Source organism: Callionymus lyra, chromosome 3, assembly GCF_982586985.1.
Source record: "Callionymus lyra chromosome 3, fCalLyr1.hap1.1, whole genome shotgun sequence".
NCBI classification, from domain to species: domain Eukaryota; kingdom Metazoa; phylum Chordata; class Actinopteri; order Syngnathiformes; family Callionymidae; genus Callionymus; species Callionymus lyra.
This window is the reverse complement of record NC_141820.1, coordinates 21,130,014-21,148,863: the sequence shown is the minus strand read 5'-3', so window position 1 is coordinate 21,148,863 and position 18,850 is coordinate 21,130,014. Positions and strand designations below refer to the sequence as shown.

Genomic DNA, 18,850 nt, shown 5'->3' with positions numbered 1-18,850 from the left:
TGATTTAGTAACTGCAAACTCCAACAAGTTGTCCTCTAATTGTGTTCCAAGAAGCTTTGTTACATCACGGATCCTTGTGCGTCCGACTTCTTCACCCACTGCATGTCGGCTCTGCCTGCAGGAAGTGAACGGATGTCAATGAGTGTTTGTCCATTAGGAATCAGGGTCAGTCACTCAGCAGTCCATTAAGAACACAGATTCACTCATCTTTTTCCTCTTTTGTTGTTTTTTTTTTCTTTCTAGGTCTCTCCCTCGGTTTGCCTCAGGCTTTATCAATCGCTTTGTGTTCGCCCCTGATCCTCAGTAGAATTCTGGGCTCAAGTTCTCGCTTCTCACTTTTTTTTTGGTTCACTGATGCAATAAGCTGCAGGAGGGCTACAACCAAGACCCTTATACCGAACACAAAAACCCATTTTGTATCTTTTGAGACATTTAGACAAGTCCTTGTTGACTTCAAATGTACACTGTGATCTTCATTTAATCTTTCAGATTAACCAACCTACCTAACTATCTACCGCCTGATCGACCGCACCCTACATCCATACTATCTAAACACATGTCAACTTCCTTACTACCTACCAACCTACTTGTCACTGTCTGTATTTCATTCTGTTTGTTAAAATTGTACTTTATATGTGAATATTTGACTGCATAATACAACAAATTAGTCCAAAACTATACTCATTTGATGGATCTACTGACTCTTTCAAGAAACATCTTAAGATGTTTTTATTTGTTCAGGCTTTTCCTTGATTTTCTGGAACTCCTGTTGTGATATCAGTTTTATCTTGACCTTTAAAGTATATACTTTATTGAATATTGTCTTGATTGTTTAAGCGCTTTGTGACCCTGGTCTGGAAAAGCGCTCTATAAATAAAAATTACTTACTTACTTACTTAAATGAGAGGTAATTTTTTTTCTTTCAAAGTGAAGTTCATTAAACGTATATATATAATATAAATATGAAATAAAGAACAATACTGCAACAATACTTTGTATTCCGATATGAAACATAAGCACGTCAGATCGACAGAGGTCAGGATGGAGCCGAGCAAGAGGTTTAAAAGTTGTCATAGTCGCCAGCAGAGGGAGCCATAGGGCAGCTCCTGCGTGTGTGAGTAAGCGTGTGAGAGTGTGTGGGGGTGTGTGAAAAGCATGGAGAATATGATTATGTACACACATCTTTGTGGCGCCGAGGCTTCCAATCCGCTTGCAGAGCGGCAGAGGCCTGGGAGCGATATGCAAATCAGCCCACATTTGTCATTTTCAGCAGCAACACTTTTCGTGCATCTGTGTTTCCACGGCTGCAGCATCCACCTACGAGCATCACCTGCGGCAGCCTGTGGGACACTGGGGCCCCTCAGGTGTGTCTGACAGGTGAGATGTGATTAATGTCTCGGGCGACGGGACTGACCCGAAACCTGCATATAAAGAGAATAATTACATTTTCTTTATCGGCAATTCAAAAGATGTGGGTTTATCTGAACCGGCTGCAGACGGCTGGATGAGATCCTCCCGTGAGGCGCTTGAAAGTCGGAGCACAATTCCTGTGTGCAGATGATTTCATTTTTTGAAGTGTGACCAAACTGTCCAGGATTGAGCAGTTAAACCCTTTATAGTTTCTTTTTTTTTTTACGCTCGTTTTAGCTCTTTTGGTGTTATTTATAGTCCAAATCACATTTAGACGTGGCCGACCTTTTTTTTTTAAATTCAACTTGTTCAAAGACTTCACTCGGAGAATTATTCAGGTGAGACTCACAAAATCCTTGAAGTGTGAAATCTGAGAGGTGCCAAAATATCTTTTTGTCCCTGAGTTTAATTAGTATGAAATTGTTTTGCACAGAAATTTTTACTCAAGAACATTTATTTTTATTTTTATCAAGGATGCTACACGCTTTAGCTAACATTAGCTGGTTTTGCTAGTGGTTCATTGCACTATTTGCTTTTGTCTCAGGCCAACATCATTTGTTGTTTGATTCATGTAGCGTATTTTTCGGACTATAAGTCGCAGTTTTTTTCATAGTTTGGCCGGGGGTAAGGGCGACTTATACTCTGGAGCGACTTATGTGTGAAATTATTAACACATTATTACCGGTATATCATTTTACATGTTATTTTCACACTAACCCACAAGAGGGCGCTCTAGGCCTGTGTTGATAATTTCCACGTAGAAGAGGAAGCGCCGCATCTTCTACCTCCGGAGTTAGCGGAGTTGTTTAAAAGTGACACCGAGGATGAAGATTTCATTGGATTTTAGTTATTTGGAGTTACACGGATGGTTAAACTTCTTAGCATGTTATTTATGCTATAGTTATCTGAATAACTCTTAATATGTTATGTTAACATACCAGTTCTCAGTTGTGTCATGTAACGTAAGCATACCGTACAATTATTCAGCCTGTTGTTGCCTCTATTCTATTTTTATTTTAAATTGCCTTTCAAGATGACATGTCTGTTCTTGGTGTTGGATTTGATCAAATAAATTTCCCCCTAAAAATGCCACTTATACTCCGGGCTGGTGCGACTTGTACTCCGGGAACGACTTATTTATTTGCATTCTTTGAGGTCCTTGGCAGAGGTATGCAATCTCAGCGTGCCTCCCTAGTTTTAGACTGTGTCTCAGTTACATGTTAAACACTTTCCATGTTTTATAATTGTTTTGCAAACTTAAATATAAGTGGATCATGTTATCCACATGCTAGTTCGTCTATTGAATCTTATTTTTAACCTTCAATATGAATGTAAAGCTCTCGTGCCGTGGAAGTATATCTTGAGGATTATAGGATTGGCATTTTTGTTCACACACTCTTGGTACAAGTGTATTTCTTTTATTAATAATATTTGACTAGATGCACTCGCAGTGCACCATGGGACTTGGATAACTCACTTTTGCTAAAAGTTTTTTATTCCTTTTTTTTTTCTTTTAAAATGTTACTTCGTTACACTTTTAACTAATAATTTGACATAACTTTTCTTCCCCCACAAATCAAAATGTCAATCTGTTCCCGTTATGAAAGTGAATTAGCTGACATTTAAACTAAATGAAATTAAGGACGCGAGCCAGAAAAGTTTCCCCCGTTAAAGCTGCCCTGACGTCTCGAATCAACATCCCAGTGTCTGGCTCGTGGTGAGAAGCGTGTTCGCTCCGGGCTCTCGTTCAGTCGGCTTTGTTTTCTCGCCAATCCTCTCTCCTCCGCCGTGTGCCTGAGTGGCCGTGACTGATGCTGGTGAGAGCAGAAGAAAAGTTCAACGCAACTTTCCGTCGACGAGTGCCAGGCGACGCATAAAGTCATATCTGAACAAACGACGTATACACAAATATTTGGTTAAATTCAGATTGTGTCAAAGTTTAGACTAGCATTTGTTGTTGTGAATTAAATGTCAATCCAGTGAAAAACATGGTTTAAAGAAAGAGATCATTTTGACTTAATTTTTTTTTTTCTATATCAGACTTTTTCTTTTAAAGCGTACATTTGTTTTTCCAGCCTGTGGGTCACCTTGACCCTGAGATAAAACAAGTGTTAATCATCCGTTATATCAACAACACTTGCATTAACAGACACCTTTTTACTTGTATTTAACCATAAACAAGCGACACTAGTTTCTCTGATAAAAGCAACAATTTAGAATTTCAACGACTCAAGAATTTTTCTTTTACTGTCATAACATCATGTTCCTCACCGACATGTTCGACACAGTTGTCGTAGACGTATTCTTTTGTTCCAACCCTCCGATGGGACCGAGGTTGACAGACATTTTACCAGCTGCGGTTATTTTTACAGCTGATCTTTCGTCGCTAAACTGACCAGATGACCGGAGTTATGGATGATGAAGCTGCTGCTTCACGAGCAGAAACAGAAGTTCATGTTGGAAACACAACGTCTTGTCTTGGACTTGGGTTCAACATTCTGTGAAGGTTCTTAATAATCCATAATAATCACAAACATACTATTTATTTTATTTTGTTTTTAACAAACACACATCAAAATTTGAGATTCACATAAGAATGTGTATAACATGAATTTTTTTGAAAAGAAAGAACAAAAAAAAGATCATATAAAAGTTGAGACATGGAATAAATGACAACAATGGAGGTAAAGAACACAATAAAACAATAAAAAACACTAGTTTACCATAACTAATTGATAAAGCCTATGTGTAGCTTCATAAAGTATAAAGTTTTCTCTGTAAACTTCAAATAAATAATCAAGACTTGGAACTAAAAAGTATTATGCTTCTGTCACAGGGTTACTCAGGGGTCACAGGCATTGTAAGTAAGTAATTTAAATGTATTGTGTATCAGGCCAAAATATAATGATTTGAAAAACATGATCTCAGTTAGTTTTATAAAAAGAGTCTAAACTTTAGACTCTAAAGGTTTGTTGAATATTTATATGTTGGAAATGATTCATAATGACCCTTGAGTGACAAAAACAGAAACAAAAAACAAAAGATTTGATCCATACTCACTATTTTAAGCACTTTTTTGGTATGATTTCTGCCCAAATCTAAGTAATAAGTAATTACTGAACAGGAGGTTCGTACCTATGTATTAGTTAAGATAAAGGAGTAAATATTTCCTCTGAGAACCACACGAGACTCGCAGGAGAAACAAAAACAACAATAACGGATGATGTGGGTTTGGCTCCGGCTAGAGACTGCAGAGCGGATAAAAGAACAACATTTGGTGCAAAAGAGAGAACAGAGCTGAGCGATCAGAGAAGCATGTCATCTGTTTTCAGGCGAGATTGAAATGATGTTTTTGAATGAGAACATCAAACGACTCCGAAAACCAGACTAAATGAAAAAGACCGTGTTGCGTCAAATCTACAAGGTAAGCTCTTTGAAATCATCTCGAGTCTCTCAGTGAGTGAAAGAAGCAAAGTGTCGGACCGGAGCTGATGCAACGTTCACACCAGAAGCACTTTAGAGAAACTGCATTCATGCCTTCGTCGAAGAGGTTAAACCCCGTCACCAGTCCGAGCAACTCGCACCTGCTTTGTTCTCTGGGTGGATTTGTCGTGTGCTCGGGTCTCAAAATGTCAAAGATTCTCTTGATGGAAATTCTCTCGGATATCTCTTGAGTTGAGAAGTACATATCTTAAACTACACGTGTCAAACTCATGGCCAGGGGGCCAAACATGGCCCATTAGGTCGTTTGATGTGGCCTGTCGGATCGGTTGTCTTGAACCAAAGTAGATGGATTGGTTCATGTTGATAATTAGATCTATAAAGATGTCATTGTTTGATATAAGATAAGGAACATAAGATTATTGATGTCAACACTTATACAGAGTAAGAATAATGTTGAAAGAATACAATTAGCTTGGTGAGTGTTTAATGGATTACATTTCATCTTAAATATGATTTTTTTTTTATTGAAATGTAAAATTAATTTATACTATTTAAAAAAAAATGGTGAATATGTTTCCTTTCATGTCCCTCAAGATTTAGAAAACCTTCTTGAAATAACATTAACGTATATAAAAACCCATGAAGCTGAGAATGCAGTATAAACCCCCCGTCCTGGTAAGTGCAAGTACATTTGAAAATGTTAACCCCTTGTTATCTCAGGGTCAAGGTGACCCGACGGCCCGAAAAACAAATGGGCTCGAGGTATCCCTAGTGTCGTCTTTGGGCCGAGGTCAACAACCTCTCAGCTTCCATGAATGCATATGCAGTGGCTGAGGTCGTTCACAAAGGGCAACCAACACAAGGGATACCATGAACATATTTGTATACAGAGTCACCTTGACCCTGAGATACCACAAGGGTTGAAAAGAGTTTGTTTTTCTTTGATTGATGGCAGAGGATTCTCCGAGAGCAGTTGTTTAATTTTAAACTCTAATGTCTTATTCCCAGCATGCATTGCAACGGAGTGGATATTCTGATTATATATCTTAACTTTCTTTTCTAACTACTTTTTGAGGCATTAAATACTGTGAAATTTACACGATAGACTAGAAGTTCCTGTTGTAACGGCCAAGCCGGGCCACTTGTTGATGCTTTATAACAATGATCATGATCATTAAAACACAATTCTATATTTCACATTATTTTTGTCGACTAATACAGTTATCACAAGAGTCACACCAGCTGTGGTACATGATGTTGGTGCTTCTGCCACTGGCACGATTCTGAGCTGTCATTGCAGGACAGGGGTCAGGCTACAGACATACGCACATCCACACACACTCCGTCCCCCCGACAGTCACTGTGCGCCCCCGGAGGCCAACTGTCAATCCCACTGTTGCCCAGAGGTCAGAGGTCATGCGTTTTGCACCGGGTCTGCTTCCCGTCTGCTGCCCGAATGTCACGTCACGAAGTGTGCCTTTGATGACGCAAGCGGAACACCGAGTCTCCCGGAGAACGCTCGGGATCTTTTAAGGTTTAAGCGCGAGGCTAACTTTTGTGTCTCAGAAAAACATTTGCATTCATTTCCCTGCTCGACTACGTGTGTTCTCCAACCTGTTTACTCCCTCGCCGGCTGTGGTGGGAAACACAAACAATGCTGTGTGTTTGAACAGGTGGTCTTTTCCTTATACGTCTCTTCTTGGCTTCACCTATTGTTTCACTGTGTTAGGGTGTGATGTCTGTGACGACACCGTGGCATGAGAACTCGTCTGACAAAGTGTGGAGATGCAGAGCTTCTGCAGGTGTTACAGCTTCTTCTGCTGATGCACGCCCCCCAGGATCGATATGCCCCAAACAAAGATGTGCAGCATGGGCAGTGCCAGGGATGGTTTAAAACCGCAACTCTAAATCCCTGTGAAGAAGAAAAACTCCAAAATATGTCATTTCCCTCCTTGTTCATGGAGACGGATCCATCGCTCAAAGTCGGTGTCGCCCACCTAACAAGACCAGCCTCTGCATGGAGTTGAACATGTTGGTTGGCACTGTTGACGGGCGGTTGACGGGCTGTTGACGGGCTGTCAGGACAAAGTGAAAGGGGAACAAAGAACATTTCTGTTCATATCAGAATCAGAAACAGCTTCATTGCCACTGATGTAAGTAATGGAAGTGAGGCGAGACAATAACAGACACAAAACATTAAATACTGAAGACGACTTGAGAACTAAGACATTTACATTTTAACATTTTATATTTGGTTGTATACAGATTTAATTTAAAAATACTTTGTACAATTACCTTTTTTAAATTAAACCATATAGATCGAAGGAAAAGAAGGAAAAACAAGAAAATTAAATCCAAAAACATAGATATTTAAATATGTATCATAGGTGATGCAAACTATTGACCATTTAATAACAACATTGAGTTGAACCTGGAAACTCAACATTGAATAACTCCCATAATACTTTGCCAACCAATCACAGCTGTCGATCACTTTCAGATATCAACATTGACGTACAAATCAAATACAGCCTTGTAGCGACCAATCAGACCTCACTAAAGAGGCATTATGGGAAGCATGGAAACCATTAGTAAGTAACCATTTGTGTGGTTATGTTTAAGTTGATCTGCTGTTCAAGTAAATCATCTTCAATGTAACATTGTGAACAAAAAATGGGTGTGTTGCAGCTCCTGACTGTAGCTTGATACATATACATGTAAATATGAGAAGCAGTGAGTGAAAGAGAAAACCCGGATATGGCAGAGACCACTTTATTTGAATTTGAAGTAGTAACATTTTTGTTTTACTCTAACCTCTTGCATCATGACAGACAAAAGGCTGCATGGGCCCTGAAGGCCACACTTTTTAAAGGCCTACTTGGTGAAAAGGTTGTTTTAAAAAAAATCAATGAATTGCGAAGAATATTAATTTAATATACGTATTCATGATTTATTTTTTTCTCAAATTAATTAGTTAAAATACCTTTTTTTTCACTCAACTTTGGGGGTTTGAAAAGTGAAGAATAAGCCTTAAAATGTGTCATTTTAAATAAATGTATAAAATACAATTAAATACACTTTATATTACGTATCAATTTATCACCATCCTTGTGCCACAAGACGCATCATTTCCTGTCGCCCGCTCCTCATTTCCTCACCCTATTTCCCCACCTCTCCGGTTAGGATTATGTTACAGACCCCCGTGGAATTCATACCCACCGCCTTCATGCCTGGGGAGACCCTCCCCCCCCCCGATGTCATCCGATGAGCCTGAAGAAGGAAGGAAAGTGAAGGGGGGAAAATAAAAAAAAAGGTGAACGATGCCAAGAAGTATGGATGGTAAAATAAAAGAACAAAGGGGGAGGAAACTCATCTCTGCTGACTCTTCAAGTGCGAGCGCACACACACACACACACACACAAAGCCAAAACCTGGAGGAGGAGTGGTGTGTGTGTATGGTTAGGCGCGTGTGTGCAGCCGGGCTCTGTGATTGGTTGAACGTTTGTAGATGCACCAACAGCCGAAGGAAGCCGAGGACGGAGGAGGAGGAGAGAGGCTGCAGATAGAAGGCGAGAATACAAAGAGAGTGTGAATGTGGGTGTGCGTTAGTGAGCGGCGTGTGCGACCCGACATGTGTGTGGAGCGGCGAGCTTAGAAAGACGACCGGGTATCATCGCCTTCCATTGGACATGACAGCCACTCATCACTATTAGCCGCTAGCCCCGCTAGTTTGGCCCCGGCTCTTTGCCCCCTGGTTCCCCGAGTCCGCCCGAGGGGGGGTGAGGATGGAGCGGTTCCTGGCCCTGCTGCGCCTGCTGAGCAGGAGGAGGAGAGGGAGGAGGTACCGGGCTGACGACGACTACCAGGAAGGCTATGAAGATGTGTACTACTACACCAGCAAGTACAACACACACCTACTGAGTGAGTTCCATTCACAAACATTTTTGCCGACACCGTGTCGCTGGAGATCGTCGCATGGATTACTCTAACCTGCCTTCATTTATAATACAAGGCCGTGCACTCAGGTGGTTTCCAGGTGACCGGGGCCAGGTGGTTTGTGGGTAATAACAAGGAAGGGAAAGGAATGTGAAGAAGCCACTAATACAGGGGTTCGTGAAAGCAATTTTGGATCTTCAAAGTTGTGCTTTTTTTGTAAGTTTCCAACAGTAGAAATGTGTTGTTTGGCTCTGGATCCAAGAAGCTATTTTATCTCCTTCTCTCACGACCGCAGTTAAAAGCTCATACGTTCATGTCAACATGTCAACAAAGAGAATATATCACCAGCTCATAATTGAGGAGCAGGGGCAGCCACAGGGACACAAAAATATGCTTAGATTTATTCTCTCTGGTTGTCAGTAAGCGCCATATTTTATTCATTTGACCCAGATTAGTTTTGCGGTGAGGCATTTGAACTTAATCACTTACTGATGTGTTTGTCATCGCCAGCATTTTGTGTAATTATATGAAATATTTCTTGAACGTCGCTCCTAATCGGAGCCATGAAGAAGAAGAAGAAGAAAAAAATGCTCATTTTGCAATTCATGAACCAGAAAGGGACAGAAGATCATGAATATTGTGATGTGGCCTCTCGTGAATCACGCTGACGACGGATATTAATGTCTTAACTGTGGATTGTTTTGGATTTTTAAAGCGCTTTGTGTCTATTCTTTCATGTTTTTTATATTATATTGAACATTTTTATAATTTCCTCTGTTAAATTCTACTGCAACAGCAACACAAACACTTGTCTGAATGTTAATCATGAACAATGAATAATGGATGACATTTAAATCCATATATTGCCCAAAACATCTGTGGGTTTTGACATCAGAAGGCAAATATTTCAAGCGATTACAGCCTCTTAAGAATAACTCAGAGACCAGCCACTCACTTTCATCCACATATTCTTTTACATTATTAATTATAGAATGTTAAATATCCTTTAATAGCACTGACAAGGTGACATTACCTGATCGTAGACCTCGCTTAGACAATACACACAGTAGGACAAAGAAGAAGGTTCAGCAGGTTGTTTAAGAGAGGTCCTATTACATTCTTCTAAATATTTATGGATCCCGATGGTGATCTATGACGGCAACAAGTTTTTATCTTGCTATTTTTTTTTCACCGAGACTCCATCCATCCATCAATCCATCCAACATACAACCAGCCAGTAAATCTAACTTTTGGGAAAGACATCATCTTGTCTTACAACTTTTTACTTATTTAGTTCCTCATACGAGTCCAGATCGTGTCGGACCATTTCACTATTCTTACTTTATTAACTTTTTCATTTGAGCAAAAGATGGCTTTTAAGGGTCTGTAAGAGATCCAGAATTTACACCATATTTTTTTTTTACCTCTGAAACATTTTCAAGAAATGTTCTTCTCGATAAAAGAAACAATATTGTCTATATAAATATATTCATATTTATTTGGTAAACACAAGATATTTGTAATATATATATACATACCTGCATGGAAATACTCAGACGGGAGCATGCCAACAGGAAACTGAAAACTTAATAGCCATTACTGTAGGAGTGTAACTCTTCCTGTGCTTTCAATACTCTTGGATATCAGCAAAATCTAAAAAGCACTTTAAAAAAAACTGGCAATGGAAGTTCCTGAATTTGCAATATCGCTAAAGATTTAGTAATTTTCTGCTACTACACCACACAGGAACAAGTAGCTTGTTGACAGTGGAAATAATTTGTATAAACATTTTGTAAGGTCAATACTGAAGATCCTCCTGAAGTATTATAAGTTGTCTTTAAAAAAAAAAAAGAAGCATCAAGCCAACTGGTATCGATGTAACTCCATGTAATAGCTTATGACCAAAATCACCTTCACTTGAATTTCAAATTTATTATGGAGAAAAGATGTCTGTGTTGAAAATTCTGTTGAATTATCGATTCATTGCCTTAACTAGGCTGTCGTGGAGCTGCAGGATTGAGCGCTAATCGGAGTGACCGAAGGAGTCTTGTGGTTTTGTAGGTCATTACTTACACACTAACCAGAAGAGAGTGTGCGGTAAATCAGTGCCGTGTGCGGGAATTCCTTTGTAAATGGACTCAAACAACTGCAGCGATCCTGGAGGGGAAACACTGGGAGCTTTATGCAGGGAATGCGGAGCTTCTTGTTCTGTTGGTGGTTCAGACCTCAGAGTGGGCTTGAGCCCGAACGCCCCTCGACGTGTCGTGTCTTGTGCGTCCGTCTTGTTTGTTTCTGACGAGCATCCTGTTTCGTCAAGTGTTGGAGACGCTCCAGCAGTCAGTCAGTCACTGAGCGAAAGAGCAGAGAAATGTGTTGGGGGCTCCTTTAATAACACAACCGGTCACTGTACGCTTCTGTGAGTCTATTTCCTAAATGTTCCTTGAAGCCAGACTGCCCCTGATTCCACCCTGTGTGCTTTATTTGCTGCTACGCTCAAATCTCTTGTGAACTGCAACGTATTAAATAACTCTAGCTCACCCCGGGGAGAGGTCTACAAGCTCTCGCCCTCCCCAAATCTGTTTACACTTGTGGAGCGTATAGAGCCATTAGCGAAACATGTTTTTTCACTTCAGTAATAATGTTCTTTTAATGACATTTAACATTTTAAGTGATTTAATTCATTTATTTCTGTTGAACTGCAGCAACCCTTCCTCGCAGAATGTAGGTTAATCCTTTATCAACTTTACCATGTGTTAATGTAAATTATAAGTCCATCCAAATTGTGTCAGTGGCTTGATCTGCCAAGAAACATCCCTTCAAGCAAGCAACCAGCTCATTCTGTGTCAGCTTGTGTGTGTCGTGTGTGTGTCGTGTGTGTGTGTGTGTGTGTGTGTGTGTGTGTGTGTGTGGGTGTGGGGGTGTGTGTGTGTGTGTGTGTGTGTGTGTGTGTGTGTGTGTGTGTGTTAGCCAGTCACCCAGCATCAACCTGACTTCGTAAATGATCACACGCTGTATTAAACACATCATACATACGCACGGATTTTAGCCTTATTTGACCTTTGATTTTCTTGAGGATATTATCTTACCCTTTTGATACAGATTAACTAGAAGTCATTTCTCAGTTCCTGCCTCTTTGTGTTTCTTTGTTTTGTGGTATCTTTGCCTGCGTTTATATTATATATATAATTCATACCCTTTGAAACGTAATTGATAGTATGAAACGCAATTAGCTGTAATGCCCCATTTCCACTTGCCCACAGTAGGCGAGGAGGAGTTGCTTTAGCGCTCATGCTGCTTGTTTATAGGTCAGGAATGATAAACCAATCGTATTTATTTTTGGGATACGTTAGGATGAAACAGGGATGAAAACACACAAGAAAAATGTTAAACAAGTACAGAAAAGCATTTTTGAAACTCGTCTTTGTATCATCATCAAGTTTTATTGAATCTTTATTTGAAATCGCTTCATGCTTTTTTGTGTATTTTAATTTAATTCGATTTTAATTAACCATTACCACATTGGAAAGGTTAAACTGTAAGTGATCTTTAGTAATTTACTGCAACATTGACCTTCAACAAGATCATTTATTTCCAAATAGACAGTATTTATTGTAAAAAAGTCTGTTTTTGCCTTCAAGTAAGTTGGTTTTTAAGCCCTTATTTTTTATTTTTTCAGCAACTACTTAAAAAAATAAAATTAAAAAAATGCTGGTTATTTTTAATCATCAAGTAAAAGAGGTTTATTACCTGTCAGCACATGGGCTTGTTTACCATTATTTTCTTTCAATATAGTCCTTGCAATACATAAAGTTGTTTTAGTCTTCCTTAAATCATAGAGTGTAGTGAGATAACTTTGTTATGATAAGACACTTTAAATACAATTGAATTAAGCTTGTTTGTGTGCATCAGGAGTGTCAATCATTGAAGGAAGGAAATATTGATCCACCGGCATTTAACAAGAATCTAAATGAAATGTGATAGAAGTTTTGATTCTTGAATGCTAATACATGATGCTAATGCTAGCACATTGCCCGTGTGTGGCTTTTCTCACCATTCAACAACTGTCCTCCTTCATCATTGACTCATAACTCAAGAGACGTATGCTTTCCCATCATTTATTAAATTTCCTTCCATCTACATCAATTTTTCAGTTTTTTAGAGTTTGCAGATTCATTGTGAAAATTGAAGATCTTTGCTTGCAAGATAGCAGCCTCTAAAAGTACAAGGATTGTATCTTGTGATCTCAGCGTGTTACTTTATCAACATGTACTGTTTGTGACACACTTAATACTATTAAATACAGGTTTTACCATTTAACTCGATGTAACTTTCGTGCCTCGAGTTTGTCACATATTATATATGACTCAACTCTGGCTTTTTATATTCAACTTTTATTTGACAAAGATTGTCTCAATCTTTCTTGTTAAATAAATGGCCAAAAGTCATGTGTGCAGACATGTGTAAAAAATGACATTCATTGTACAAAGAGACAGATGTTGGGTCAGAAACAGCTGTCGTTGTAGGTGAATTAAGCAGTCACCGAGGCAGAAGCATGAAAAATAGGTGACTGACTTTATCAAGGGACTGTTGACTGCATGACTCTTGGCTTTGTCACAGTGTAAAGAAAGTTAGGAAGAGAAGAACAAAACACTCTGATCGCTCTATTGTGCTAATGATTCCATGTTTTTTTTTACATTTTTTTATTTAGAAGTACCGTATTTTCCGGACTATAAGTCGCAGTTTTTTCATAGTTTGGCCGGGGGTGCGACTTATACTCTGGAGCGACTTATGTGTGAAATTATTAACACATTATTACCGCTATATCATTTCACATGTTATTTTCACACTAAACCGCAAGAGGGCGCTCTAGGCCTGTGTTGATAATTTCGACGTAGAAGAGGAAGCGCCGCATCTTCTACCTCCGGAGTTAGCGGAGTTGTTTAAAAGTGACACCGAGGATGAAGATTTCATTGGATTTTAATTATTTGGAGTTACACGGATGGTTAAACTTCTTAGCATGTTATTTATGCTATAGTTATCTGAATAACTCTTAATATGTTATGTTAACATACCAGGCACGTTCTCAGTTGTGTGATGTAACGTAAGCATACCGTACAATTATTCAGCCTGTTGTCGCCTCTATTCTATTTTTATTTTAAATTGCCTTTCAAGATGACATGTCTGTTCTTGGTGTTGGATTTGATCAAATAAATTTCCCCCAAAAATGCGACTTATACTCCAGTGCGACTTATATATGTTTTTTCCTTCTTTATTATGCATTTTATGGCTGGTGCGACTTGTACACCGGAAAATACGGTATTTGAATGCTTGTCCTCTTGATGACATGACTCTCAAACATTACTTTAGAATCAAAAACCAGCGTCGATGTCTGAGACTCGGAGGGTCAGGCTCCGTCGTATTGGGAAAATAAAAACACAAGATGTCCCGAGCAGAAACCGGCTTTGTTTTTCCGAGCGTTTGGCGGCGATCAACCGGGTCCAGTCATGAGGCAGCTGCCACGCCCACATGTTCTTTAAACCATCACCACCATCGTGTGCCAGACCGCCGGCACTTCTTCGCTGCATTTTGATCCAAGAGTTACAGATTCCTCGGAGGCGTTGTTGCTCACCGCCGCTCTTCAAACGCAGCTCATCTTGAGCTTTCAAAACCTCCGTTGACCTGTTCAATGGAATACCGCAGGGTGGCTTTTGGCTAATCTGGCGAAGGAAACCCGGCAAAAAACATCCAATCGTCGGAGTTAATGGAAACACACATTTTCACGGAGCCTGGCATTAATTAATCCGGAGGCCCCTTGAGTTCCTCAGCCTTTTCCCCTCATTATTCAAAGAAGATGTTTAATTAGTTTTCTTAATTTAACTACAATTGTCGTCGTTTGCCTTGAGGGCATTTTTTCTTATACTCAAAATAATCCTTGAGTGGAAATAAAGCCGCGCAATTTAAAGAATCCAGCACAGAGGTTTCCAGGCAAACGTGGTGACGCTGGTACCATAAACTGTGGCCCTCTGGATAATAACTGAGGGGAAACTGATAAAAAACACGTTGAATTTTTAAAAGCGCTTTACAAAGAGAAAGGACCCTGGGTGATTTTATTTTTTTTCGAGTGTCGATTTTTGCTTTTGGATTGCTTAAATGAACAACTTTGAGTTCAAAATATGAATAAAGCCAAAGAGCTGTCAAAATAGCTTCCTGCACCGAGACAACTGAAAATAGCTGCAGTGAGAAAGTTCTCACCTCGTGAACTTCACACCAGTCAAGTGTCTGTGATTTTCGCATCTGCCGAAACATTTTATTTCACTTGAGAAAAGTTATCGCTAATTTAATTATATCCTGTTTTTCCACTAGTCCATCCAGGGTTTAGAGTATTAGTTGCTTTGGGTGGAGCTTGATTTGTCCACCACAGCACCAGCGAGAAGAGAGTAGGAACAGTTGAAATCTACATTTCTCTGTCAACAATAGCATTCATAGGTTTAAAGATCTACAGTGCAGAGACCTTCAATTCAAACATAAACAATTCATAAAAAATGTTAATTATTAAAAATAATGAAAACATGTAAGACTCCGATTTTAAACAAGTTTGTCCTGTTTAATGTAAATCTCAACTGTATCAACTTTTGCTATGCACATGTTAAAAATACTAACAGAAAATATTATTATAGCTCAATATTAAAAAAAAAAAGTAATGAAAGCTTGTGTCAATATTTCAAATTATCCTCCATTGATGTTCTGAAGTGACGAATTCAAAGAAAAAGTTAGGAGTGGCTTTAAGGACTTTTTTTTCTGGTTCTGTCAACAAGAAAAGAACCAGACATTTCATCATTCTGGTACCAGATTTCAGAAAGTTGAAAATACTGTAAGTGAAAAGGGAGAATTTATGTAGACAAAAGAACATTCCGACACATAACATGTGCAGATGCAAACTGTTTCCATATCATCATTGTGTTAAACTTGTTCAAAGAAAGGAAACATCCGGCTTTTTAGGATTTTCCCTATTTTTGTCTGTTACTATCATTAAACTCTGATAACCCTTCTTAGAAGGGAAACCTGCAGCCTCTGTCTTTCTGCTCTGTTATGTTGTTTAGAGCCTTACATTCTTTTTTTCCCTCCGATTTTCAAAGAAAAATCATGGATTTTGTATTTGTAAATATCCACTTTGAAGGTTTTTCTGTGGTTAAAATCGTTTTTGTCTAAAGGAAGAGAAATATATAGAAAAAAACCCAAATGATAAGCACACATGTGCATTTTGTTCAAATACCATCAGTGTAAATACAACTATGAACAACATGAAAACATAATATAATTATTTTTTATTTCATCTTGAGATATCACATTAAATGTCATCAATAAATAACTCAACCAGTTTCATTCAGAGTTCAACCAGGAATTAATAATGCAAAGACCATTAAAATGTTAGTTGATATTCTAAATCAACTCTACACTGGAAAAAGTAAAAAGTATTTCTTTACAATATGTTTAATTTGCATTAAGTCAACACAACTGCCAACATTTCTTGAAACAAGAGAGTATATTTAGGCCTAAGGAGATCTTAAAATGATCTCGGAGGAGTGCATTCTGGGAAAAACAACCACACTATACTTGTATGTATCATTAGATGATAAAAAAAAGAGTTATATTCAAGTTGCATCATCTGAAAACAAGATCCTTATATCTCACTGAAATGTTCATCTTTAGGTTATTGTGTCTTATCTTAGGTGTGTTTTAAATAGAAATTAGATCACAGGTCAATACTCCTCCAGCTGAAGGATTTTTGGCTGGAAAAATAACACAAAATAAATAAAATAATGATGAATGTATAAGTAATTCAATCTCAAGTTATGCATTTATAGCGTTAGAGCCAAATGTTTAACTGTTAAATGTATCAAATTGAAAAAGTAATGACATTTTCTACTTTGGATATTCAGTAAACTTGAATATTCAGTTTATTTTTCCCTATTCCTCCATCACAAAAACTGCCTCTTCCCTGTAACAAAACACCTCGCCAGTCGCTGACGTCAACGTCCTCTGAGACGAGGCCAATTTCAAAACTACAAATTGAGTTTGTTCGCCAGCAAACGAGACGACTCGGGATCCCCGATGGGCTAATTGAGACACACACCACCTGAGCCCCGCGAAAAAAACACGTCGAAGGGGCCCACATGGAGTGGACCGGATCCGACCACCCGGGTCCAGGTCGAGCTCGTCGAAAGCCCACCTCAGCCCCCCCCCTGAGTAACCTGAGGAAGTGAAGCTTGTGTCTCTTCCACAAGACTGCTGATATTCCCACCATCCGTCGACTCATCGGTCTGACTGTGAACGTTCGCACTAATTAAAGGTTTGCACTTCCTGCTCCAGCGCCTCCGGTTTTCTCAGCGCTCAGTGGCTTTGTGCGCTCGCCTCAGCGTTTGTGTGCGAGGATATCATGATGACTCAAGCCCACCAGTTTGACTTCAAGAGACGGGTGTTAATGGTCCGTCGCTTTATTTCTTGAGCCTCACGATAACCGCTGCGATGGTGCACATGTGGAAGAAAAAAAAAGTGGGTCTAAGGTTCAGGTGTGTATCTGTTGGGGGGGGTCGGTAAATGTGGAAGTCATATCCTTCCTGGGATCCACGCATTCGTGAGCGCACTTCCTCCACCCTGAGAATCACTCTTTGTGGTGGAGGGTCGCTCGCTCCCCTCAATTATTCATCAGCATGTTTCCATGGTAACAGCTGCAGCTGTGTGTGTGTGTGTGTGTGTGTGTGTGTGTGTGTGTGTGTGTGTGTGTTGAAAGCCATTTTAAATTCCACATCCTTGATATCAGTGATGGGCCGGGTCCACATGTACACCCGTGAGGACTGAGAACTTTCTCTCGTAGTGTAAGAAAAATCTGGTGGACTCATGCTCAGATTGTTAAGTACCTGTGGGAGCAGCTTCACACGCGTGTTCAAACGCTCACACGTCTGAGATACTGTCAGGCCACACGGATTAACACGGTTATAACACAAGGATGAAGGTCACGCATGCGTTTTAAATATCAATATAATGTCATTTTAAAAGTATATTGTTGCTGTTTTGTTTTGAATCCACCAATTTATCAATTACATTATTTAACAGACAAATGACATCTTCCTCACAATGAACTCCTGGAGGTCAGAGGTCAGTAAAAGGTCATGTGGCATCCTTAACAGATCGTCAACCTCGACAACCTGTAACAAAAGGTTACTTAACACAGATTTTGGTGTTTATTCCCGTATGGGTTTTGACATCAGGAAGGGATGAGTGATAACGTTTTACGCCTGTGCACATGAGGAGGAGAACAAAGTACATTCAGGTTAATTATTTATTAATTTAATTGTATTAAATATGGTATAGATGTCATCAATCTACTTGAATCTTCATGCAGATCTTTTACCTCTATTACCATTCCCTTACATTTACAATTAACAACACCAATTCTGGAAATATGTTTTATATATTTATGGTTGATTTTGCCCTGAAATTACAAATATTTGATTATTCATGGGAGTCTACTTGTGTCCCCTTTCCTTTGACCCGATGGACTTAAAATCACACTGCAATACCTTCACTGAGAGGACAATAGTCTACACACACTTACAGACACGCACACACAGTCACACCTTCTATTTTATATAAAATATTATAGCTACTTAAACTGTAAAGTGTTTTAAAATGACTACGTTATAATTTGATAATTCAAATAAAATTTAATCAAAATCAGAATAAAGAAACGTTTCCCCATTTCCATTTTTTAAGTACCATTCCTGGGATTTATTATTGGAAACTTTAATTTATTTACAAGGCAGCGTTAAATATATATAATATATATATATATTGTATATATATATATATATAAATCGAATTTATGTCCCTTTCTATGCATCAACATGTTCATCACAAACATTCTTAGTATTTTACTAGCAGTAAACTACATTTATGAAGTATATGAACCAATAATTTACTCAGAAATATCATCACTAAGTTGTTCTGACTCACCACAGATCCATGTTGCAAACAGTTCAGATGTTGTTCCAGAAGTAAA

At 38.9% G+C, this 18,850-nt stretch overlaps 1 protein-coding gene across 4 annotated transcripts in view; it reads left to right on the top strand.

The window, feature by feature from the left end:
• Positions 1-18,850, top strand: part of grip1 (glutamate receptor interacting protein 1) — a 72,052-nt gene that overhangs the window by 17,626 nt on the left and 35,576 nt on the right. For 3 of the 4 annotated variants that reach the window (XM_087786974.1, XM_087786972.1, XM_087786971.1), the window contains exon 1: positions 8,612-8,775. The exons of the other annotated variant lie outside the window; for it this stretch is intronic. In XM_087786974.1, the coding sequence (XP_087643100.1) occupies positions 8,640-8,775 (136 nt within the window). In that variant the 5' untranslated portion in view covers positions 8,612-8,639. Of the gene's footprint in view, positions 1-8,611; positions 8,776-18,850 lie in introns of those variants that run through there. 4 annotated transcript variants of the gene reach the window in all.